This window comes from Serinus canaria, chromosome 1, assembly GCF_022539315.1.
Source record: "Serinus canaria isolate serCan28SL12 chromosome 1, serCan2020, whole genome shotgun sequence".
Lineage (NCBI taxonomy): Eukaryota > Metazoa > Chordata > Aves > Passeriformes > Fringillidae > Serinus > Serinus canaria.
The window spans coordinates 81,859,606-81,884,528 of NC_066313.1; the positions used below are offsets into that span (position 1 = coordinate 81,859,606).

Sequence of the window (24,923 nt, forward strand, 5' to 3'; positions counted from 1 at the left end):
TAGCCCTTGGTTGTCATCCTTTGCCAAGGATCTGTTAAAAAGTGTAACAAGTTCTCCTACAGCTGCCTGTAAATTGTGTCTTGGCACAGCATCCTTCTACCCACTAACTAAAATTCCAGACCCTGCAAAGTGTGTCTCTAGACGTGTGGGTGAGTGGAGAAACAGTGAGATTCTGGTGTTACTGTGGAAATATTCTGAGCCACTGGGGCTGAGCAGGGTCCTCAGTCTATAAAGGGTTCTTTTTCATGTTCTTTTTCATGCTATTTTTTTCATGTTATTTGCCTGTGCCTCTGAAAAGAAACAGCTGGATTGAATCACATTTTGGACGTTGTTATCAAACTGGTGACTCACAGGCTGTTCCTCAGTGCCTGAGGGACACAGTTAGATTCTCTGTTTGTCACTTACAAGAAGTATATCCAAACTGCGTTTTCCTGTTCTCAAGTGACTTTGCTGTCTCTTCCCTGGCCCACAATCTCAGCTCCATCATAGATATTGCAATTATGCCTCCTTGCCTTTTTTCCTGCCCTTCAGTCTTCATCTTCCTCCTCCTGAGCACCTGTCAGTTACAGGTCAGGAAAGACTGCTTTAATTTAAAATTTGTGTAATTAAGGCGATCCAAAAGAACTTTAATTTGGGAGGTCTTATTGGCTCCAGTTAAAAAAAAAACCAACAAGAGTCAATCACAGATCCAGTTCCAGCCAGATTAAGCTTTAATTTTCTGTTAGGCCAGATGGAAAGAATAGTTGAATGTTCTTGTACATTGTGATAGGTTTATTTTGTACATTCTGAGGTAATGAGAGCCTTTGATCTCACTCCATGAGTGTGAGGCAGGCTGCAGTCAGATGTTCCATGTAAACCTCTTGCTTATTATTTTCTTCTGGTATCTGCTGGTACAAATGTATTATGTTGGTGGGGAATGTGGGGTGAGAAAGGAAAAAAGACAAAATAGTAGTGATTATCTGTCGTGTTGTGTTTGGGACATTTAGGGAGGAAGTCTCTGGACTAGACTGGCAGAGAGGAATGAAGGATTGATTGATCAGTTCTAGGAGCCAGGTAAAAAAGGCTGGAATGAAACTCTTCATGGGTTTCAAATGCTGGACTTGAGAAATTTTGAGTGGTATGGTTTGAAAAGAAGGTCAAGGTGTGGAAAGTAGCGGGCCATGTGTCCCTCAATTGCAAGGCTGACTGGAGGTATGGATATGGAAATCCATATTGCCAATATAAATAAAGAGAAACTTCCAGCTGTCTAGTTCTACTCCATTTAGAAAATGGAGACTTTCAGGCAGTCTTTGGTTACAGAGATAAGTGACTAATGTCTGTGTTCTGACTTTGTGACAGTAGTCTCAAAAGGATTGCTCATGCTGTTTTGTTGCTTGGGCAGAAAATAGTGGTGTTATTTTCAGTACTTGCCAGTAATTACTAAGATGCTAGATATTTTACAGATGTTGACATACTGCTGCATAAAAGTATTGTAAATGCCAATGTATAGCTCTCCTTGATTTTGAAATACAGGCTATTGCTGTCTTTTATTCTTGGAAACAGAATATAAAACCAAGTAAATGCTACAGCAATACAGATAGTTGGGAGCACAGTCTGACTTCAAGTGCCTTCTTTGCAGTACTGTGTATTGTAAATCCTTTGCAATTCTTACATGATGGTTTCTGTATTAAATGTTTATCATCCTAAGGAGTTTACTGAGGGGATTTCTGGATTGTAAGGTCGCTGTTTTATGAAATGTAACATGAGACCTAGCACCTGTGACAAGTTAACATGGTAAAATACTACATCCCCCACCATGTTCTCCTAATGATAGACAATATTTCTGTGAGCTTGTGGGCTGGGGATTTCACCTTTATATGTCTAATCTAGAACTGAATTCCAAACCTGACTTGAAGGTAGCTTAACTGGTCTTTTCTTCCCCTCCCTTTTATTTTCTTTAGATGATAGCACTGAATGCCAAACTGCATCAAAGAAAGAAGAGCAGAACGACAAAGAAAAGAAAGATGAAGAAGAGACTCCACTGCCCACTTACAGGGCCAAATCGATTGTTGAGAGTTGGGTGTGGGGTAAACAACCAGGTATCACAGCTGTTTTGGTCATTTTCACTGATGTGTATTCTATATTTTTGATCATGACTTTTGTAGCATCAGGAAGTATTTGTATCAAATGTGCTTGCTGACATCTGCGTCTCTTAGGTTAGTGAAATAAGTTGGATATGTGGTTTAACTGTGACTGAAATTAGACATTTTCTGTAATTAATTTCAGGTTTAATTAGACCCTTGACTTGAGCAGTCAATTTGCCCCTTTCAGGCTCCTTGAAGGAGAATGATAGGCCAACTTGAAATAAATGAAGTTACCCAGTGAAAAGTTCCAATGTCTTCAGAATATTTCTTTTCAGTTGCAGACATTGTAAAGAAATTGCTTCATTTCTGAAGCCTGAATTTTCTGCAGGCAGTAATGGTTTAATGGGTGATTTTTCTCTTTGGTTTCATGGTCTGGTAGATGGGTTTGTGTGAATCATGGGAGGAAGGTTGAAATGGTTAGTTCAGTTAACTGTGTGTCCTGAGCTTTGCTGCCAGTAATTACACCTGTGGTGGCAGTGGAACAGCAGTTTGTGTGTTCACATCTTTGTGTAGGGGTCTATAAAATACTGCTTTTGAAGCCAGTTGGAGTTTGTGGCTGTTTGCTACTATAGAGCAGCAGTTCATTGTCTAAAATTGTCCATGTTTAAAAATAGCAGATCAGAAGAAGCCTCAGTTCAGTAGTTTATTTTACAGTTCCTGGTACATGATATTGCCTGATTCAGATGTTGGCATGTACAAACTTCAGAGACATCTGTTGTGTCACTTGTCCTTTCCCCTCACCCAGAAGCGCTTGAAGATCTCTGGGAAAAGTATTATCTCTTCAGTGCCAGAATCTGCATCTGTGTAGCTGTGTTTGCTAGGGGAGATACTTGTTTCTGTTGAGCCACAGGTCAGCTGCCAGTCTGCTGTCCTCTGCTCTGTGCCAGCCTGCTTGCTCTCTTTCCTTGAGGACAGGAGGACAGATGGATTTGCTGTCACTCTGGTAGTAGGACAGAATCTTGCAGTATATCAGGAATGACAAGAATTGCCACTACAGTGGAAGAGGGAGCGAGAATTGAATGTGTTGCAGAGATGTGAGCTGAAGGTCACATTATTTATGTCTTGTATTCTTAATGTGTGTTGCTGAAAAGTAAAATAAAACTATTTTGCAGAATGGTAATCTCAATGTCAAAGATCTTAACAAATTTCTTCCAACTGACCAAAGTGTTTGAGACAACATTTTGTCTTTAAGCTCACCCTACAATTATTTTTTTAAAAAATTGAAGAAAAATAAATAAATTTTTCAAAAGAAAAAGGATGGATGTGTGTTTGGAGTTTTCAAAAAGAAGTAACTTTCTGTCTTGTAGTTACTTTTAATGCTTATATATAGTAAGTGCTTGAAGTTTGTATCACCTAGCTGTGAGAAAAATCCTTAAACAGTGTTAGGAACACATTTTTGGTTTATTTATACAATAAATGCATTTATTTTTGTTCATGATTGTAGGTTACCTTGTAAATTTTTGGTTTGCATTTGTCAGAAATATAGCTAATAGCTGCCTTTTGAGCCATCCTAATTGTGGCTTGGTAATTAATTTTGAAAAAGCTACAGCATCAGTTCCATTTTGATTCTTTCTGTTAATGTTTCATAAAATGAAAACTGCTTTAAGCATTTCTTCTATTATCCTTCAAAAAATAAACTTCTAAACATTTCCTTGTCAAAAGGAAACCATTAGGGAACTTTTAAAAAGCAGAGTTATTTCTTAAATATATCATTGCTGATCAAGGAAGAATTAAAGACTTGCTATGTCTTCATTTATAGTTTATATTCCTTTACAAGTAAGGTATAATTCAGAGATGGAGATTTGAAGTTACGTTACAAAAAGAACTGAAGAGGCATTGAAAGTCAGTGTTTCAGGTCAATACACTGAAGTATTTCTGCTGAGTTGAATGATTTACAGCCTTACATTATGAAAATAGTAACTAGATATTGGACACTGTATGTTTTAGGAGTGCTGTAATACAATCTTATTTTGCCAAGTGTGGAGGATCTTGGTGTTGAACTTCAGCAGGCTAATCTAGGTCAGTGGGCCTTGTGACACCCCTCCCCCATGAGGGCTGGGAGATTGTGGGAGCACAGGGAAAAACCTGCTCATTAAATGTGTTGAGAAACAGTACTTCATGTGCCCCTCAACTCCATGCTTGTTTTGTCATCCTGGCACAAGTTCAGAGGAGCAAAATGCTTTCTCTAGGTCTCATTTATGCTGAGATCACTGTGCTGTCAGAAAAGGGCAAAGATATCACAGTGGTTATTTTATTTTTTTTGTACCCATTACTATACAAAGAACTGTAAGAATACATAAGATAATAATAAATACATCTGTAAGTCATTATTTGACTTTTAAGGTGTTTTATTTTTCTTTCTCTTCTGCGTCTTAGTGTACTTCTATTTCATATGCAGCTCTTTGTGAGCTGTTAAACTATTCCTTTTTTACATGAATGCTCCCTTAAAATATCTTCTGCCTGTTGTATTCATACCAGGTTGAGTACATTCCTAAGGCAGTTCCTCTGATTCTTCCTCAAAATCCTTGTTTACTGCCTTCATCAGTTTTTTCTGAAGATACTTCAGGTTTTAACATCTTACATGATCTGAGGTCCAGGTGTTCAGCCCTAGGTATAGGAAAAAAAAAAAAGAGGAAACTCTTTGAAGTGGTTGTTCAAAGCCTACAGAAAATAGAGCAGTATTTCATCTTCTTGGGCTTCTTTTTCTTAGTTATAATATGCTTCAGGTTGGCTATATTGAATCATACTTTTTGCAGTGTTGCACCTTATTTTTCTGATATTGTTAGTACAGTATCACCAAGATTACACCAGGAAATGCTTTATAGGCACTTCTGAAGAGGTAGGGTTAAAATTAACCATGTGACTTCAGTAAGCTTGAAATACTTGTAATGACCAAGTGCACTTGTATTCTTGCATTTTTGTTGTGAGGGAAGGAGATAGGCAGGACTTCCATCCTGTAAGGGGCTTTTAGTTCCATGATGAAATCTAAATTTATACTGTCTACAGAAATAATTAAAAAGTAATCATGACATTGAAAAAAAACCCTTCTTTTAACCTTCTTTATTGAGATACTTTTAGCTTTTATCAAATTTCTTGGTTCATACGTTCAAGTTGAGATTTATAAATGCTGAGTCAAAGCATAAAATTTGACCCCCCTCTATTTTACATTTCTCAGAGCTCCTTTGTCCATGTATTTTCTTTTACCTTTTTGCCTTTGCATCACCATCCCATCATGTTCCCTGTACCCCAGCTTGAAACCACTTGTCCAGCTCCAAATATCTGTTTGGTTGCTGTTTAAGCCCTTAAGGAGTGTTTGTGTTAGTGTGTTTTTTACACACAGACAGAAATTTGAATTCTTGCTATTTTATTCTGTGCATGAATATTAGAATATCAATTTAAACAAGTTTTGCTGTAAAACTTTGACAATTATAGAATTGTAAAATATGCTGAGTTGGAAGGGACGCATGAGGATGCTTGAGTCCAACTCTTGGCCCTGCCCAGGACACCCCAATAGTCACACCACGTGCCTGAGAGCATTGTTCAAACACTTGCTCTCAAACAGGCTGGTGCTGTGACCACTTCCCTGAGGAACTGCAGTGCCCAGCCACCCTCTGAGTGAAAAACTTTTTCCTGATATCCAACCCAAACCTCCCATGACTCAGCTTTCTGCCGTATCCTTGAGTCCTGTCACTGGTCTCAAGAGTGAAGGACGGGTACTTGCCTTTCCTCTTCCCCTCCCAAAGATGTTGAAGACCACAGTGAGGTCTCCCCTCAGTCTCCTCCAGGCTGAGCAGATCAAGTGTTCTCAGCTGCTTCTCATAAGGCTTCTCCTCCAGACACTTCACTGTCCTGCACCCAGCCACAGAATTAGGTGTATTCTGAATGCACATGCAGCTGATCAATATTTCTCCTATTGAATACTAATAAGGTGAAGTTTGATGTCGTTCATCTTTTGAACAGGGGAGCAGAAAGCTAAAAGCCAAATGCCCTTTAGGCATTATATTCTTTGTTGGTATAAAATAACATTGGAAGTCTATTTTAGTTTTGTTTCTGAAGGAAATTATGTGTATGTGATGGTGGTTTTGTCCTTCCCTCTGACTTTTGAATTTGTTCATTCTAGGGGTTTGAAGGGTCATTAGAAGCCTGTTAAGCCAAGCCAACTGCATCCTTTATCTCCTCTTTGTCCAGTGGAAATAGTGTGTAGTGGAAGGGGAAAGAGAAGACAAAATATGAAATTCTCTAGGAAATTAGAGCACATTAGTTCTGCTGGTGACAGGAATGTGTACTCATTATAGCAGTAGATTCATGCCAAATTCTGCTTGAAATGTGTTTTCAAGTCTGAAATCTCTCCACACTGTAACATCTATATTTGCTGTTACTAAAGTTTGTGAGTCAACCTGGAAATATTTCAGCCTGATACAGGCATTTTTAAGGTGCTTAATTTATCTGTCAGAAGCATGTGGTGTTCCCTAAAAGATCTAATTAAATGAGTGTTAAGAAACCACATAGCATGTTAAGTTATTTTTTTTTTGCTGCTAAAACAGGAGCAAACTGCCTTTGGACATGCTACCTGTCTTAGGGCTAGTGTCAGAGATAGTTTAGGAAGCTGCTCTCTGCAGCTGTTTGTTTTGTCCCCTGTTTTGCTCAAATATCTGAATAGCACCACTTGTTAACTCTGTTCTGTCAGATAGGGTGGGTTAAATAATTGCAGTGTTTTTCCTTCTAATCCAGGGAACTTTGGGCAGGAGGAATTAGGAAGTGAAGATGTGTAGTTGTATTGTTTGCTGAGAGGGGGGAGAGATGTGATAAATTTTAACAGAAGATGGTAAAAACCTTGCCTAGCTCTAGTGCAGCCAGCAACATACCTGACTATAGCTGCCAGTGCTACTGGTGGTTTGAGAAATTAAACTGGTGTGGGATGACTCCAACTCCTACAGTGCAGGTGCACAATAGGTAAATAATGTCTGCCTTTCATAGAATTACTGACAAAGCACAGCATTGCAAAGGTTGGCTAGCATCAAGGGCTGGTGTAGTGACATAGGAACAGTTTTGTTTAAAGAGTTCCCTGTAACCTTCTCAGATGAAATCTGAATCATTGCTATTAATAAGCTATTCTCTCATTAGACTGTTCAGTTCATCAGTAACAAGTGTTGCTCAGATTTGAAGGTTTATTGAAATGAGTTTCACTGCTTTGATTCCCAAATATGTTTAAATCTTTTGAAAGCTTAAATAATTTTTTGTAAAGATAAATTTACTTATTGTGGAAAGAGGAAGATTTAAAGTGAGGAAGTGTATAGATATATCTCACTTAAAAATAGTATTGCTTTTAATAAAACAAGACAGTCCTTGGTTCAGTTTTTAGATGTCTGAGTTACAAGGATACTATTACCTGTTCCAGCCTTTACTACACTTTGTAAGTGAACTTTGTTTTGTATTCTTGAAATACTAAAGAAAGTTTATATAAAGTATCTGCGAGCAGAATTATTTAGTTTTGGTAGAAAGCCTTCCTAAGATTGTAGCCATTTTTAACCTTGAAGGCACATCCTTCTCCCCCAGCTTTCTTAACCTCTCCCTAGGTCAGAGATCACATGTCAAAAGCATGAGGAAAGGCAAGAAATGTATGTTTGTTAATTTATGTAACACCTGGATGTCATTGTGGCTGATTGAAAGTGGTTAGAAAGGTATGCAGTGGCAGACTTTCCCTCAAAGTTCCTTGTGAAGAAATTGCTGGAGGATTGGAGAGTAAGTGGTCTGTGCTTGTCCTAAGTGTTTCTTTCTAGTAGTCCCAGTGATGGATTTTTCATTAGTGTGTTGTTTTGAAACAAAGGGCTTTTTCACCTAAGTCTTCAACTCTCAGAAGCAATTTTAGAGAGTTTCCACAATTAGGTAACTTGCCAGGCAGGGATGGAGGATGAATGCTCTAGCTCTGTATTACTTGACAGACTGCTGAATCTATCACCCAGTGTTTGTTTTCTGTAGCACCAAACATAGAGTCTTTTCCCAGAACACAACTGTTAAAGTGCCTTCTTTTGTCTTCATTGACTATTTCTTTACTTTTCCTATAGATACGAGACCATAATTTGGGAATTGAATCTGCAGGATAAAATTATTTGTCAAAACAAGCAGTGTTAAGCAAAGTCTCTTTGTGAAGAAGAGAGAATGGTCATTTTGTACTTTGGTGTTACAGCCTGGTGGTATTTTAGAGGGTGATAGGACTTCAGTGTTTGGGAAGAGAGGAAAAAAGTCCTGCCTTTTATGTCTTTGAATGGTTTGCCTAGAGGGATCATGGAAGTGGGATGTCAGTATTGACTATTTTATGTTGTGGTACACTGTGAGATGGGGTTTTTTTGTGTGTTTTTGCTCTGTGCTACACAGTTGCTTGGGAAATTTTGTAGAGCTAAAATTAAGCATGGTGTGGCTTTTTATAAAATTTCTTGTTGATTTTGTCGTATTTCTTGTTGATTGAGTCAGGATGTATAATTGTTGCTGTCACTTCTATCTGAGAGGTCTAGACTGCAAGGAATATTTTTTAATCTGTTCTTTCCTGTTGAAAAAAATAAGTCCCTCATAGTCAGGTGGAAATATGTGAATTGCCTAGGGGAAGGAATCTAACACATTTTGAAATGGTGAAAGGCGAGTAGCAGTGTTGAAAACAGGCTGGGATACTGGCTGACAGCAAACCATAAGTGACTGTGCAATGTGATCCAGTGGCAGGGAGAGCTGCCTGAATTCTTTCCTGGGTACACAAAGATGGGGGACAAAACTTTACAATTCTTTTTACAGCTGCAGTTGCAAAAGAAGTTTTATACCTCCTTAGATTAAAACCTTTAACCATAGAGACTACCATAAAAGTGTCTAAATTTCTGTAGTTAGGAGGCACTTGTTCCAAAAACTATGTTGATTTTATATGGTTTTGGGGTTGGTTTTTTTATGATTATTTTGAAATGTGTCCATCTTCTCACATTGTTGTGTATATGCAGACATATGTTTTTTTTTTTTCATTCCCTTTGTTGGGTGTCATTTAAAACAAAGATATTGCTGTGTAGCTGCCAGGCAACAAATGTGGTTGGCCTAGGGACAAGTGTAGTAATGCAGTGCAAAGCAGAGTCGGGTTGGCTCAGTGATCAGACTGTTAATGAAGGGACAGAAAAGAGCCCCTTTAGGTATGTACATTGTTGATGTTTGTCTTAGGAATTAAAGCTACAGAGTATATAAAAATACAGTTTCCAAATTTTTATTTTAGAGTGGTTTTTTGTTGTTGTTGTTTTTGACACTGTACTTGTTACCATCAGTTATTAGAATAAGAGGACTTTAAGCTGTTGCATACTTGCTGTGGTGAAGAGAAAGAAGAATTAATATTCTAGCATTGGTATATAAGTGAGATCTTTTATTTGCTAATAGTACTTGAAAGCATCTTGAGTTTATGATGTTTTTTCAGAAGCATAGCAGGTCTTGGCAATGATCCTAGATCTTTTGAGAGCAATTTTATAACTTCTGAGAAACTTTAGATCATATGTAAAATGAAAGCATATTCTTGTGGGGACTTGCAAGGGTCTTGCCTGCACTTAAGAGAAGTCTGACTCTGAGGTTGGATGATGATAAGAAGTTGTTGTCTAACTTGTTTTTTTGAAAAGCATAAAACATTTCCTGATGTTTTAATTTCAGACATGAACTATGAAGGTTTAGATATGTTTAGTTTTGATGATAACCTGTGTTAAACATCTGTTTTATTTATGTTATACCATGCGCATTAAATATAGAAATGGGGAGTTCCACTGGGTTCAGACTTCTGGTCAACTTAGGATTTTCAGTTTGTCTTTATTTTTCCTGATACTGTAGATAACAAAGATGATATTTTTCTCTGATTCTCAGATGTGAATGAACTGAAGGAATGCCTCCAGGTACTAGTAAAGGAACAGCAAACTCTGGCCACACAATCTGCAACAACAGCTCTCTCAGCTATGAGGCTAAAGCAGAGGCTGGTCATCCTGGAACGATATTTCATTGCTCTGAACAGAGCAGTTCTTCAGGAGAACATCAAAGTAAAGTGGAAAAGCAGTAGTGTTCCTCTGCCTGCTGTGGATAAGAAAAGGTAATAACACATGCATGAGCAAGTTAATCCATTAGAAAAGCCATAGAAAGGTTATCAACCTGTCTATGAGTTCTTAGTGTCATTTATTCCTTTTTGTGAAACGTTAATGGTAAAGAAACTTCTTATTTCTTAAGATGGCTTTACCATATTAAGTGGTGTTCCCTGCTATCAGTCCTCCTTGCCTGGTGCTTTCTTAGAGTGTCTCTGTTTGTATTAATAGGTTTTTATTGTAATACATTGCTGTAGATATTAAACTTTGAGCTATAAGTATACATTCATTGAAGTATTTCTTTTGTTCTGCTCAGCAAGTATGGAGAAGCCTGTTTCAGAAATGGTGCTAATGGAAATTGCATCGTTTGAATAACAATAATTTTTTGTCAGTAGTTGCTCAATTAAATAGTTGCTCAGCTCACATAAATTAAAAAAATACAAATACATAAAAGCAGAACATAGAACCTTAGCTTGGGTGAGAAATTACATCATTGTGCATTTTACATGCAATTATTTAATACAAATACAAAAGAAGCTGAACATAGTTTTCCTTAGTTTGAGTGAGAAATGGTATAATTATGCGTTTTATATGCAACACTTCAAAGAGAAGTAACTGAGTAAGGAATCATCTGATTAATTTTCATGTCTGGATAGCTGTCTAGACCTAAAAATAGAAAAATCTATCAGATAAGGCATTAAATAAAGTGTTCAGTAGCTGTCTGACAGAACAAGCAATTTGTCTAGTGAAATTTTTGTTAGATTGTCTTTAGATTCAGATATGAAAGGAAAACGTAAGTAGAGATCACGACTAGTTATTATGGAACTGGAGTTCTGACAAGGATATCTTTGAATAGACTGTTCCCTTGGAATTTTTTTTTTCAGCTCTGATTAAAAAGAGCACTGATATGTTTAAGTTATCAGATTGCTAAAAACGCAAGTATAATTTCTTGAAAAAGTCCTGGGCTGTTCACTTTTGTTGTAATTTCACGACAAAACAAACTAGACTTGGTGGTTGAGTGTTGGAAGTGGTAGGGAATCTCTTGTTGCTGACTACAAAGGGGAGCTTACTTAAATAAATTTGATTGTCTGTGTGAGAAGTTAACAGAAATGAAAGTGAGTCCAGTGAATATTACAAAAAGTTGAAGCTATCTCTCTTGCTTGAACACACAACTACAGAAACTGCAAAGAGAGTTTTGGTATTGAGACTTGAATAGAAAGATGAGTAATGACAAAATGGGTGGAACTAATTATCAATAATTAAAGATTAATTTTTAAAAGTCTGCAAGCTTAGATTATGCAGTCCAAACTAACTAAAAAGGTAGACTTCCCAAGTAAATAATTAGTACATGAAGTGCCTTGTGTTTGTGTATTTTGAGTAAATCATCATCATTTCACTTTGAGTAACTATGGGCATTTTTTTGGTGACAGTCCATTATGCTGGTCTGGTTTATATTTTTCTCTGTGAAGCTTTTTGATATTGGACATTGAGTTGTTTCTTTGGAGTGGTTGAAGTTGAATTTTGCTTGCTGACATTTTGATGTTGTTCACCTTGTTTCTCAAGGCACAGCTATGATTCTTTACAAATAAAAATTATGTAATTGTATATGCATGCATATGGCTAAATTAGAAAATCATTGAATATATGGTATGCAAAATAATCATAACATAAATATTATTGTAATAGAAACTTATTGAAACTAATCATACATAATTTTATTTAGCTCAAGACCTGTGGGCAAAGGTGTGGAAGGACTTGCACGTGTTGGATCCCGAGCAGCACTTTCATTTGCATTTGCTTTCCTTCGTAGAGCCTGGAGATCAGGTATATCTACTCATGAGCATATTGCAGATATATTTCATTTGAAGCCATGTGACTCATTAAAGTATATGTATCTGTGTTAAATATTGGCATAGAACTATAAACTTATGAATGCTGGATTTGCATAATTGCACTTATGTGATTCTATGCCCAACAATGTTGTTGCTGATCAAAGCCAGTATCAATGTTGGGTTTTTCTGAGATATTTTATGCTGAGGAAGGTAAGTTGGGATTTCAGGAAAAACATGGGTTTTTAACGCTGCATTTCAGAAAAGTTAGATTTATCCTTCAGACCAGGTCAAGCCACTGTTATTACATGATAGCAGCAGCTTAGAAAAAGCTGTGAATGTGAAGCTTGCGTTTAGTTGGTGTACCTGTCAGCTGTTGTCAAATTGCAGAGGTTGGCAGAATTGTCACCTGTGCCACTAAACCTGCCTGCCTCAGTCTGCAGCATTTGGTGAGATGGCAGGTGTGGGCTTTCTCCAGTCAGCCCTAGTTCTTCTCTTTTCTCAGTGGCTGCATAGTGAAATCAAATGATTTGGGTTTTTCACCTTTCTGATTTTTTTTTTTTTTTGGTGAAGATTTCTTCAGAATCTTGTCATCAAATGTTCATGTGAAAATTGAGAACTTTGTCCATAGAGCAAAGTGTGTACCTTGTGTTGAAAAAAAGCTGCACAAAATATTGTGTACAGCCATTTCTCTAACCTCTGTAAGGTGGGAATGTGACTGCTCTTGCTGTGTTCCTTAGGTGAAGATGCAGACCTGTGCAGTGAATTGTTACAGGAATCACTTGATGCACTGCGAGCTCTACCAGAGGCATCCCTTTTTGATGAAGGGACTGTTTCTTCTGTGTGGCTGGAAGTGGTAGAAAGAGCTACTAAATTCCTAAGGTCTGTTGTGACTGGGTAAGTTTATTTTTTTGAGCTGTTAAATGGCAAGCTTGCATCTCTCAGATGCTGGGGGTGTAAACATAGTGATGAATAGAAAATTTGAAACATTGCCTTCCTTTTACAATGTAGTTATACAAGCAAGCAAAAAATTAATGAAGTATTGAAATGATGCTCTTTAAATGTGATTTAATGATTTTAGCTGCTTAAGAAAAATCTGAATTGGAATATTCTGAATCACTGCATGAAAACTTAGCAAAACAATTGTGTTTTACTAATGTAAATATATCCACAGAATGCTTTGGTAATGCTATGTATGTGCATTCTTAATTGTGCCCTTCAAGTATAGTAAAAGAATACAGATTTTTGTGCAACAGTCCTCTGCTTTTCCCTGTTATTTAAGTAGGCTTCAAGTTATTACTACCTTTTTACAGTAGTTACTAGAAGTTACTAGTAGTTACCAGAAATGTCTTTTCAGTACTGGAACGATGTCCTTAAGGTGAATATCATAAAACATATTTGAATTTCAACTGTGAAAAATGTTTTTCATGTTCTTAGCATGTTTAATAGAACTGTAGATAGATAGTGAAGCTTGGGGTGTTTTTAAAGCCTAGCTGTCCCTTTAAAATTTGATCTAGTTTGGAATGTGTGGGCTTTTCTTCTCTGCTGCTTTCATCAGCCCTTCCAGATTTTCTGTAAGTTTAGTAGTTCTTGGGGTGCTGTAGATGCTTTTGGTAAGCAATTGTGCATTATTTCCTCTTTGTTAATGTGTACTGTTTGACTTTTAAATAGAGATGTGCATGGAGCTCCCAGTACCAAGGGGCCAGGAAACATTCCTTTGCAAGACCAGCACTTGGCACTTGCCATATTGCTTGAACTGGCAGTGCAGAGGGGTACACTAAGGTGAGAAGCATGAGCACTCTGATTTTTAACCATTGCTGTTGGAATGGGCTGACAGGCTTCAGTTTTCATGGAATTGGGTTTAATGTAATAATTGTAGTTCTTATGCACCTTTTCACTGAAGCAGTGGTGATTGAGACCTAATACTATCTAGACTGCAAAATCCATTTTTTATATTTTGATGATCTGTTTAAAACAGAAAGCCCTGACATCCAATTCTGCTAACCTTCAAAATGTAGAGATTGAATTGTATGGATAACCTAACCCAGTGGTTTTAGGAATGCTTATTAATAGAAAATGTTGATTCCCTCTTTCAGCCAAATGTTGTCTGCAGTGATGTTGCTGCTTCAGCTTTGGGATAACGGAACGAGGGAAACGGATAACGAGCGATCTGCACAGGGAACAAGTGCACCCCTTCTACCTTTGCTACAAAGGTTTCAGAGTATAATATGTAATAAAGACATGCCCAATACTGAGGAAGAGATTCAGGTACTTATTCTTGGTTTATTTAAACAGGGCATTATGGTTGAATCAAATGGCTAAAATAATCATAAAGTTATCCAAACAAAGTTGGTGGTAGTGTTTTCCATGTAAGGTGTTTATACACCATGGTCATTTGGTTTTCATGTGAACATTTGAGTTTCTTGAGGTAGGGGGAAGAATGTCACAGCATGATTAGAGGTAAGCATTGTGTTTTGTAGTTAATGCTGATGTGATAGTGAACTTAGATGTGGCTAAGTAACTTTTCTGCATGTTTGGATTGTTTTTATTTTATGTTTAAAATTAATTGAACTATTACTCTTTGTCATAGTTATGACTGAGGTTGATAAAACAATCAGTTTCATTATGCTTGTAACTTTCTATTCTATACCCAATCTGACTATTTTGTCAACATTCATGTTTGAGAGTTTTCTCTAATGTGAAATGTGCAGAGTTAATTCATTTTCTCTTGCACTTGTGCAGATAGTCATCTAAACTTTATTGTGTAGTCTCATAGATATACCTTGGATGTTTTTCTGACTGCTCTTTTCTCTTTTCCAGCTCCTGACTTACCCTCTAAGTCCAAATGAAAGTTTTCTGAGGTATCTGACTTTGCCACAGGACAATGAGCTGGCGATTGATCTGAGACAAACAGCCGTGGTGATCATGGCCCATTTGGACCGCCTTGCCACCCCCTGTATGCCTCCACAGTGTAGCTCTCCTACATCTCATAAGGTAATCGTTTGCAATATCAAATACAGTAAGATGTTTTCCCTGAAAGCATAACTGAATTTCAGAATGCAAAGAAAACAGCTCCTAAGACTCTTCAAATTCCTTTCTGATTTTCATAAGATAACCTTGAGTTCTGAAATTTGTCTTACTTGGGTAACTTTTATTGCATCAGCCCTTTTTGAGTGAGCCTTGGAGTGCAATTTTATGGTTTATGAACCATTCTTTCTTACCACACTATGGCTAATTCTGCCATATTTTGTGCTGTTCTTGTGTTTCTCAGAGTAAACTCTCAAGACCAGACTTTATAAATGTTGGGGGTCTGACTTACTAGAAAAATAAAAGAAAGAAAAAAGTAAATGCCAAACTTTCCAGCCTGAAAAATCTCAATCTCTTACCATAGACACTTATTGCTCATTTAGTAGCAGACTGAACTGAATATGATGCAGGCAAGTCTTAAAATTAGACAGGTTTATTGGCTATTGGAAAGAAGGACGGTCTCAGATTTAAACACATTTGGTATATAAAGTTTTAAAAAATAATTTGCTCTGTGGATTTTATTAAACTGTTTGTTTCAAAATTCAGTACTTACAGAACTTCTTATTTCCTAGGGATCACTGCAAGAGGTCATTGCTTGGGGATTAATAGGTTGGAAATACTATGCTAATGTGAGTGGTCCAATTCAGTGTGAAGGACTGGCCAACCTTGGTGTTGTACAGGTTGCTTGTGCAGAGAAACGTTTCCTGATATTATCTAGGAATGGAAGAGTTTATACACAAGCATATAACAGCGACACTCTGGTGAGAGTTTTTTACGTGTTTTTTTAAAATTTGTTCTGTATTACTTCATAAGTTTTGTCTTTTAAATATTCACAAATTCTCAGGAGAGTAGATGGACACATGCTGATTTTTTGTGAGCTTTTTGTGCTGTTGTATTTGAACTTTCAGAAATAGTGGGGTTTGTCTCCTGGGTTGATTTGGTGAAAAGCATATGGATTCTGTAATTTTGATCCTGCTAGAGATGATGGATACTATGATCATTGCTTTTATTGGTATACTGGCCTTGGTAACTTCAGAAATAGGAAGATATGAAATGGATTTTACTTTAGTGATATAACTGTGTCCAAGCTGTGTAGTTTCTCAAACAAAAATACACTGTAAATAGAAGCCTTTGTCACTAAGATAGCCTGTAATTTTAAGATAAACACCATTTTCATATGTACTGAAGACCAATAAGAATGGGAACAAATAGCTTCAAAGCATTGCTTTTGTCATGTTTGACCATTTTTTTCTTCATGCCTTCACCTCATTAATTTGAGAGCAAAGTTTCGATAAAACTGGAAATGGGAAAACTGTACCTAGTTATGAGATGGAAAATGCCAGCAGATTTTGTAAGCATATTGCTTTTGCTTGGTTTACAGGGACCACAGCTGGTGCAGAGTCTAGCTTCCAGAAATATTGTGAAGATAGCAGCACATTCAGATGGGCATCACTATCTGGCTTTGTCAGCAAATGGTGAAGTTTTCTCTTGGGGTTGTGGAGATGGTGGAAGACTAGGTCATGGGGATACAGTGTATGTATTAAAAATAGTCATAACATTTATTTGCAAGTATTCTGAATTCACAGTAAAAATTATTTTGTTGTGTATATAAGAAATGTTCAACATTTAACATTTGGCTCTGTTACTAAACAAAAGTTGCATTCTCCCTGCTTGTTCTCTCTGTCTGGAATATTCCTAGTTGTCTATTGATGCTACTTTCTGAAGTACTTGTAGGTGGAAGGTGTAGTAGTGAGCACTGTTATCAGGCCTTTTATTAATGGTTTTATGTGTCTAGAGCACTTTTTCTCTGAAATGTTGACTCACATTCCAACACTCACATGTTGGAGCAGGGTCATTATTTTTTATGCAATCATGTTGTACATTATTCCATCTTTCTGGGGCATTACTGTCCTGCTTTTGTGCAGAAGCAGTCTTCTACAATGATATTATATAGGGGGTGTGCATGGATACATTTTAGAGATTTCCCCCAGTGCAGAATTCCCTCTAAGGCAAGGGTTATCAGTGTCATGAAATTAATTGGTCAGATACAGTGATTAAAGGTAGTATTTTAACAGTAGACAAATATTTTTTAAAAGCTTTGCATGAACTCAGTTGAAAACAGAAGTTGCAGTTGTTAGACATTCCTTCAGTGGTTTGTATATTGTTGAACAATTTGAACTTAATTTTGGCATGTAGTTCTATTTGTATTTTGTTACTTCAGACTGATAATAAGACTTGCAGGTAGAATTGCAGCAATTCTAACAAGTATGTCACACCTTTTATCACCTACTCATCAAGTCACCTTTTGTGAAAAATGTCACCTTCTCTTTAAATAGGCCTCTGGATGAACCTAAGATGATATCTGCTTTATCTGGGAAGCAAGCTGGAAAACATGTTGTTCATATTGCATGTGGAAGCACCTACAGTGCAGCCATTACTGCTGAGGGAGAGCTGTATACATGGGGACGAGGAAACTATGGCAGGCTTGGTCATGGTGAGTTAAGTTGTTGAAGAATTTAGTGCCTGTTGCAAATGATCTTTCATCCCACCTAAAGCTGTTTTGTGAACATTATGTGGCTTCATGTGAATCAAAATAATTATGGGAGGGATTGTCTCAAACCCATTAAATTCCCTGAGTTATCTGGAAATAAGCAACTGGATGGAGAAGAAAAATCTGCAATGTTCTCTGTTCCTTTCCTCATGAAACTAAGACTATTTCATGGGTTAAATCCTTGTTGGATCTCTCTCAGAAACCATCCAGGAGCTTAGTCATGACACTCAAATCTGAAAACGAAACTAAATAGTGCTACCCTGCACCCACACAATAAAACATCCAAAAGCAAAGAAGCAAAAAAAAAACAAACAAAAGAACCTGTCAGGCCTTCTGGGTTTTGCTTCTCACAGAACCACTTTGTTTTGAAGGTTCCAGTGAAGATCAGACCATCCCAATGCTGGTCACGGGGCTGAAAGGACTCAAAGTTATTGATGTGTCGTGTGGGAGTGGAGATGCTCAGACTCTTGCAGTTACTGAGAATGGTTAGTAGCAAAACATAACTTAAAATTTTAAGTAAGGTTACCTGTCCTTCCTTTGACTCTGAAGATATTTGTACTGAAGATATATTAGTTTCTAGCAGCTTGAATTTTGTAAGAATTTGAAGCTGAAATTCCTTCTGGGGAAAAAAATATGTACATTTGTAAATTTTTTATATAAATAAATAAAATTGCAGAAGCATTTCCATGCATAGATATGCAGTATGTTCCTTATGAATATGTAAATGTATAGAGGTATGGTGTATATATATTTAATGTAAATGTATAATGTACCCACAAAATAATACATATATGTACATGTGTCTAAATTTTGTTACTATATAAGTGCAAATATCTCATGTTGTCACAAGAGCCAGAATTCGGAGAGATAGTAGAGCTGTCTGTCTTAACCCTTTGGAAGTGTAAGAGAGAAGCTGCATGGAAATTCATCTTTCCAGCATTCCTGAGCAAAGGTGCCTAGGGTGAGACAGATTCAAAACCTGCATTTCATTGTGAGGTCAAGCCCCAGAGTCATCTCTTAGAAAGCAGATAGTTCTTGGAGGCTAGTTGTTCCTTTGAAATACAGCTGCTTAATATGATGTGCATTATTTAAATACTGAAATGTTTGCTCATACAGGAAATGGAAACCCAGATTTTATCAATTTTTTTCCTCTCTCTGGTTTCTGCCTTGCTTGCTTCCATTGCTTATCAGAGTACCTTAGGGACTCTGCTGATGCAAGTAGGGTACAGAAATGCATCAGAACATAAAACAAGATTTTCTGTTGAGCATGCACGGGTTACCATTCTGGAACCATAATTTTATTTACTGCGGATGCAGAACGACTTGACTGTTTATAAGTTCCTACGTCAGGACTTAGATTTAGTCGTGTATTTCAACAGAACATGATGAACATGAAAATTTCATTTTATTTTGAGAAATGCTTGAATGATACAAACTGAAAATCAAAATAGGTTTAACAGAAAATTTCACCATTTGATGTAGAAAACATTTTGTAAATTCTTATAAATAATTAAAGCAAGCAGTTTTTAACTTTCTTGATTTAGAGTAAATCCTGTGTTTCATTTATTTTTAAGAAGGACTTTCCATACACTGATACATTTTCAGAGAACGTTATGTATTGTATTTTTTATGTTTAGTATTGTCATCGTGAGTATTTTTCAGATATTGTTCTTTATTATTGTCAAAATTAGAAATTAATTTGAAACTGCTTTTCTTAAAATACAATTTTAAATTTGTGCTTGTTATAGAATCTCAAATTATGAAGAATTTATTTGATTAAACAGATGACTTAGTTACATGAAAAAAGCAGTTCAATTATTTTTTGTTTCCTTTCTTCTGATTTAAAGGCCAGGTGTGGTCTTGGGGTGATGGAGACTATGGAAAACTGGGAAGAGGAGGCAGTGATGGTTGCAAAACTCCCAAGTTGATAGAAAAGCTTCAAGATCTGGACATTGTGAAAGTACGCTGTGGGAGTCAGTTCTCTATTGCTTTAACCAAAGATGGCCAGGTCTACACCTGGGGGAAAGGTGACAATCAGAGACTTGGGCATGGGACAGAAGAGCACGTTCGATATCCCAAACTGCTGGAAGGCTTGAAAGGTAATTATCAGAGTTGGAAATATTCCAGAGCTCTTTGTGTTGTTTGAGCTTTTCACCCAACACAAATGAACTCTGCTTTGAGTGATGGTACCATGTACTCTCTCATATTTTATGCTGGTAGCATTGAAAAAGGTAATAATGTGCATTTTCCATCACTTCCTAACACAAGATTTTAGCAGACCTAAAGACACTATATTATGGCTACTTTAAATGCTACATGTCTTGTCTTCTCCATATTCTTACTGCTTTTCGTTTATTAGGTTCACAGAAATGCTTCTTTAAAGCAAGTATGTTTGCATTGTCATGCAAATAAATATATATAATACATGCTTAGATTAAGGCAGGTGAATAAAATAAATGAAAATAACAGACAACAAAAAATGTCACTAAATCTGCGTTTGACTTTTGACTAGTTTGTAATGGAGAGAAAATTCTTTCCTTCATTTGGGAGAAGACCTGAGGTTCTGTTGGGGAAGATGAGGAAGAAACCTTGTTTATTGCTCTGCCTTTCCTTTAAATTGTTACTCATATATATTGAATGATCTAAATGAGAATAATTTTACAGTCTCTTGTCGTAGATGGGGATATCTTTAAATAACTCTTCCCCAAAAAAGTTTCCAAGTGGAGGGGACACAAAGTAGAATAATTTTTTTAAACTTGTAAACTTCTGTAAGTATCTGTCTCTTGGTTTATGCTTTGCTGTACTCTTCCAATCCACTACTGAGGCAGAAATGAGACTCATGACATCCATAGCATGTTCCTAGTTTAGTATGGTTGTAATTAGTTTTCCTTATATCTGTTTTTCTGTCAATGATTGTTGTAATTAAGTTATATTTTCCATATCCAACTTTCTTATCAGGAAAGAAAGTGATAGATGTGGCAGCTGGATCTACCCATTGTTTAGCACTGACTGAAGACAGTGAAGTGCACAGCTGGGGAAGCAATGATCAGTGTCAGCATTTTGATACTTTGCGTATCACTAAACCAGAGCCTGCAGCTCTCCCAGGATTAGACACAAAGCACATAGTTGGAATTGCTTGTGGACCTGCTCAGGTAGGTTTTAATTTTGAATCCTTTGGTTTTACTTCCCACTGAGGTTAGTGTTCTGTATTATAATCCAGGTCCTTCTTTCTGTGCTTGCATGACTTTTTGTATTCTTCCTTATTCTGAGTAAATGAAGGCTTTGGAAAGGCCTTCGTTTGGAAAAAACAAATCTTGCACAGTTGTTCTGCCAAAAAGGGGTGATCAGCTTTCCCTCTGGTGGCTGTTCTGAGAAGCAGCTATTTACCTGTTTTGTTTTATGTGATACAGCAGTTAAGGAGTTGTCAGCAGAAGGTTTCTTGTGGTAGAAGTTGTGAGATACCTGGATTTGGTTTGACAACACATTGGAAAATGTGATAAGAGAGTTCTGGATCTGTATGGATTTATGTATGTTTACAAGGATGCAAGTAGAGCATTCTCTTTGGCAGTCGTGCTGGCATTATTTCCATATCATCTATTACTGTTTGAAGGCAGATTTAGCTTTACACTTCTGTCTGTAGCCAGTGACATATTTAGAAAATAACAAACCGTGGAACTTTGTGTATTGTTTCCATTTATAGAGTTTTGCTTGGTCATCGTGTTCAGAATGGTCAATAGGCTTGCGGGTACCTTTTGTGGTGGATGTTTGCCCCATGACATTTGAGCAGCTGGATCTGTTACTGAGACAAGTGACTGAGGGAATGGATGGATCCTCGGACTGGCCCCCTCCTCAGGAAAAGGAGTGTATGGCTGTGGCAACATTAAATCTTCTAAGACTTCAGGTACCTTCAGTTTCTTACACTTTGAGCAGTCATGGAGCTGAATGTTTTCACTAAGTTGCTTGGATGGAAACCATGACCTTTAATGTGCTTTAAAACACTTCTGTTGATTTTAAAAAGTGAAATAATTACACTATCATTTTATACTCTTTGAAATTCGGCATCTGGTGGTTGTTTTTTGTTCTTCTTGACAGCTTCTGAGTTTCATTAAGAATGAACTATAAAAACAGTATCTAAATGGATAAAACCTTGTATAGTCAGAGATTCTGAGCATTTTTATGAATTTTAAATAGCTTATTTAAAAGGGAATGACCTCTTTAATTGGTGTCTGACAGTCACTGAAAATGTGGGGTTTTTTTCTACCATAATATAGTGATGCAGAAACAGTTTAAGTTATTCTTTAGGTTTAGTTCAGAACTTCAGGGCTTATAGCTACCATTTGTAATCTTTGAGTATTGGTTTAAATTCAGGATGTAGGCAAGCCAGCATTTTCCTTTCATTTTACAGATTTGCAGGTGAAAGTTTGTATCTTGGTCACCACATTTGCTCCAGGAGTGACTTTCTTCCAACCCCACCAAGTTCATATCACTTATTAATATTAAAACTTTCCTTTTTTTTTTTTTCAGCTTCATGCTGCCATTAGTCATCAGGTGGATCCAGAATGCCTTGGCTTAGGTTTGGGCAGTATCCTGCTCAACAGCCTGAAGCAGACAGTGGTAACACTGGCCAGCAATGCTGGGGTTCTGAACACGGTGCAGTCGGCGGCGCAGGCAGTGCTGCAGAGCGGATGGTCCGTGCTGCTGCCCACGGCCGAGGAGCGCGCCAGGGCACTCTCTGCGCTCCTGCCCAGTGCAGGTCGGTCCTCACATTGAAGCCTCTTTGTTTGGGCATTGTGTTTTGGTTCCATTAATAGCTTCTTCCATTCTTAGTTTCAGGAAATGAAATGAATGTCAGCCCGGGACGTAGATTTATGATTGACCTCTTGGTGGGCAGCTTGATGGCTGATGGAGGCTTGGAGTCTGCACTGAACGCTGCTATTACGGCAGAAATTCAGGTATGGTTCATCAGCTTTGCAGTTCAAGTTCTTCTGCAGGGGACTGCATTTGTTACATATGTAAATACAAGAATAAATGTGCCTTCAGTTGTGAACTCTGCAGCAGCTACTGGCATGTGTCCACCCTGGTTTTGCGCAATTCCCCTACTCTTTTTACCTTCACCACCTTCATCCCTCACTCTGCCTTTCTTTTTATAATTGTTATAATTGTACAATTATATTAAAAACAATTATAATTGTTTTTAAAAAAGTGTGCCCATATGTTTGGAGCAGAATATACAATACTCATTTTGTTTGGTAGGAATTGTTTCATTTTTACTGTAGGTAAAAGTAATTTAATGTTATTACCATGAATGCTTGTTAGAAAAGTGTTTCAAAATCATAGTGGAAGTTTTTGTTTTCTTTAACTTGATTTACTTCTTTAGGATATTGAAGCAAAAAAAGAAGCACAGAAAGAAAAAGAAATTGATGAACAAGAAGCAAATGCATCAACCCTTCACAGGAGCAGAACTCCATTGGACAAAGACCTTATTAACACTGGAATCTATGAATCTGCAGGAAAACAAAGTTTACCATTAGTTCAGTTAATTCAGCAATTACTAAGGTAATTGTTTTGAATTTGTCTTTTACTTTTGTACAGAATAGCTATTTAAACATTCTATAAACTAGTCAGCTAAACAATGGTTAATTTTGCTTAGTGAATAAAGTCACTTGCTAGCATTTTTAGCGCATCAGAATTCAAAATATTAATCATTCTTGTAGCTTATCTGTACTTCTGCTCTGTTTGCTAAGTAGCAATGTTCTATACTAAATTACCCAATTTCAGAAAGATTGCCTTGGTTTTATGGACTTTGATGCTTCTTTTCTGAAAGAGTTATCTGAAAGTTTTTGTACCAGATACAGGACAAATGTTTAAAAGACTGTCCTTACAAAGTGTGAGAATCATCACAAGTCTGTTTAGAACTGACTATTTTGTCCTATTTATTTAGAACTGCCTCAAGGAGACTGTCAGTGGGGATGAAACCTCCATTTTAAATTCTTGACTGACAGTTGTGAGTGCATGACCAATTAAGGTGCTCAAAACAAAGCTGCTTTATATCAGCCAGAGGAGCTAAAGGAGTACTTAACATAGAGGATGTATAGCAGGAAGTATACATGTATTATGAGTTTACTAAGAAATTTCACTTAATCGTGATGGCAACCATGTAATTTAATCAATACTGACACTCTTTTGAGCTATGTAGTGTCATGGCTTTCACTGCAGGCAGATTGTCAAATTGTGTTTTATAGTGAGTGATGACAAAAAGCACAAACTTGAGGTATTTTACAAATCCTGTTAACCAAAACGTAGTCACAAACCCAAAGACTTTTTGAGCACTGCAATGCAAAGGAGTAAAAGTTCTGCATAGAAACTTTGCAGAGGTTTCTTGAATATTTATGCACAATTGTAGCAGAAGCTTAACCCATGGACTTTCTTCACTCTGAGCTCCCCTGAAGTGTTTCTTTTGTACCACTTAGGAACATCGCTTCCCAGACCATAGCCAAGCTAAAAGATGTTGCTCGTCGCATTTCTTCCTGCATGGACCAAGAACTTTATAGCAAGGAGAGATCTGCTTCTCTGGACCTGTTGCTCCGTTTTCAGCGTCTGCTTGTTAGCAAGCTTTACCCAGCAGATTGTGTTGGCCAGGTCCCTAATACATACAGTAAGTTGTGGTTTGAAATTAAAAGCAAGTATCCTCTGACCCCTCCCCGAGTATTTCTGTAATAACTTCTACAGGATAGCAGTTTCTTATTTTAGTTATCTCCTTGTCTCATTTATCAGCCTAGTTGCTGTCTGAACAGTGTTTGAAAGTAGTTCATTTACATTGTTTTCTGTAAGTTAATTTTTTTTTTGTTAGGTAATAGGATCTAGATAATAAACTTTTTATGAATTTTTAAAAATATGTTATTTCCTAAATTAATGCTAATATCCAGTAGCATAATTTCAGAAGAGTTTGTCAGCTTTTGAAGTCTGTTTCTTAAATATGACTATGTGATACTTTTCCTTTATTTTTTTTCAGGTCCTGACCTCTTAGGTGTTGGTTCTTTACTGAAGAAATACACTGCTCTTCTGTGCACACACATTAGTGATATACTTCCTGTAGCAACCAGCATTGCTTGTACTAGTCATAGGCATTTTGCAGAAGTATCTTTTGTTGTGGATGGAGATTTAACAGGTAGGTTTTAATTTCCTCTTTTCTTCACCTTTCACAGAATTGTAAGACCTTCTTGAAAGTTCTAAATGACTAAGAAGGAGTCAGTTTAGGTTTTTTGGTTAATGGGAGAGAACGAGGGAAAATTCAGTGTGGAAGGCAAGAGCT

General features: G+C 37.0%; 1 protein-coding gene across 3 annotated transcripts in view; it reads left to right on the plus strand.

Annotated features, from left to right (window-relative positions):
- The window catches only part of HERC2 (HECT and RLD domain containing E3 ubiquitin protein ligase 2), a 102,843-nt gene that overhangs the window by 16,928 nt on the left and 60,992 nt on the right, over positions 1–24,923 (plus strand). For 2 of the 3 annotated variants that reach the window (XM_030234801.2, XM_030234802.2), the window contains exons 4-22: positions 1,941–2,078; positions 9,996–10,215; positions 11,928–12,028; positions 12,774–12,930; positions 13,705–13,815; positions 14,130–14,301; positions 14,854–15,027; positions 15,633–15,821; positions 16,442–16,593; positions 17,397–17,554; positions 17,983–18,096; positions 19,459–19,710; positions 20,570–20,763; positions 21,312–21,512; positions 22,136–22,364; positions 22,439–22,563; positions 22,989–23,167; positions 24,082–24,266; positions 24,624–24,779. In XM_030234801.2, coding sequence (XP_030090661.1) covers positions 1,941–2,078; positions 9,996–10,215; positions 11,928–12,028; positions 12,774–12,930; positions 13,705–13,815; positions 14,130–14,301; positions 14,854–15,027; positions 15,633–15,821; positions 16,442–16,593; positions 17,397–17,554; positions 17,983–18,096; positions 19,459–19,710; positions 20,570–20,763; positions 21,312–21,512; positions 22,136–22,364; positions 22,439–22,563; positions 22,989–23,167; positions 24,082–24,266; positions 24,624–24,779 — 3,207 coding nt within the window. The remainder of the gene's footprint in view (positions 1–1,940; positions 2,079–9,995; positions 10,216–11,927; positions 12,029–12,773; positions 12,931–13,704; positions 13,816–14,129; positions 14,302–14,853; positions 15,028–15,632; positions 15,822–16,441; positions 16,594–17,396; positions 17,555–17,982; positions 18,097–19,458; positions 19,711–20,569; positions 20,764–21,311; positions 21,513–22,135; positions 22,365–22,438; positions 22,564–22,988; positions 23,168–24,081; positions 24,267–24,623; positions 24,780–24,923) is intronic. The other variant, XM_050981304.1, reaches the window with a different exon arrangement.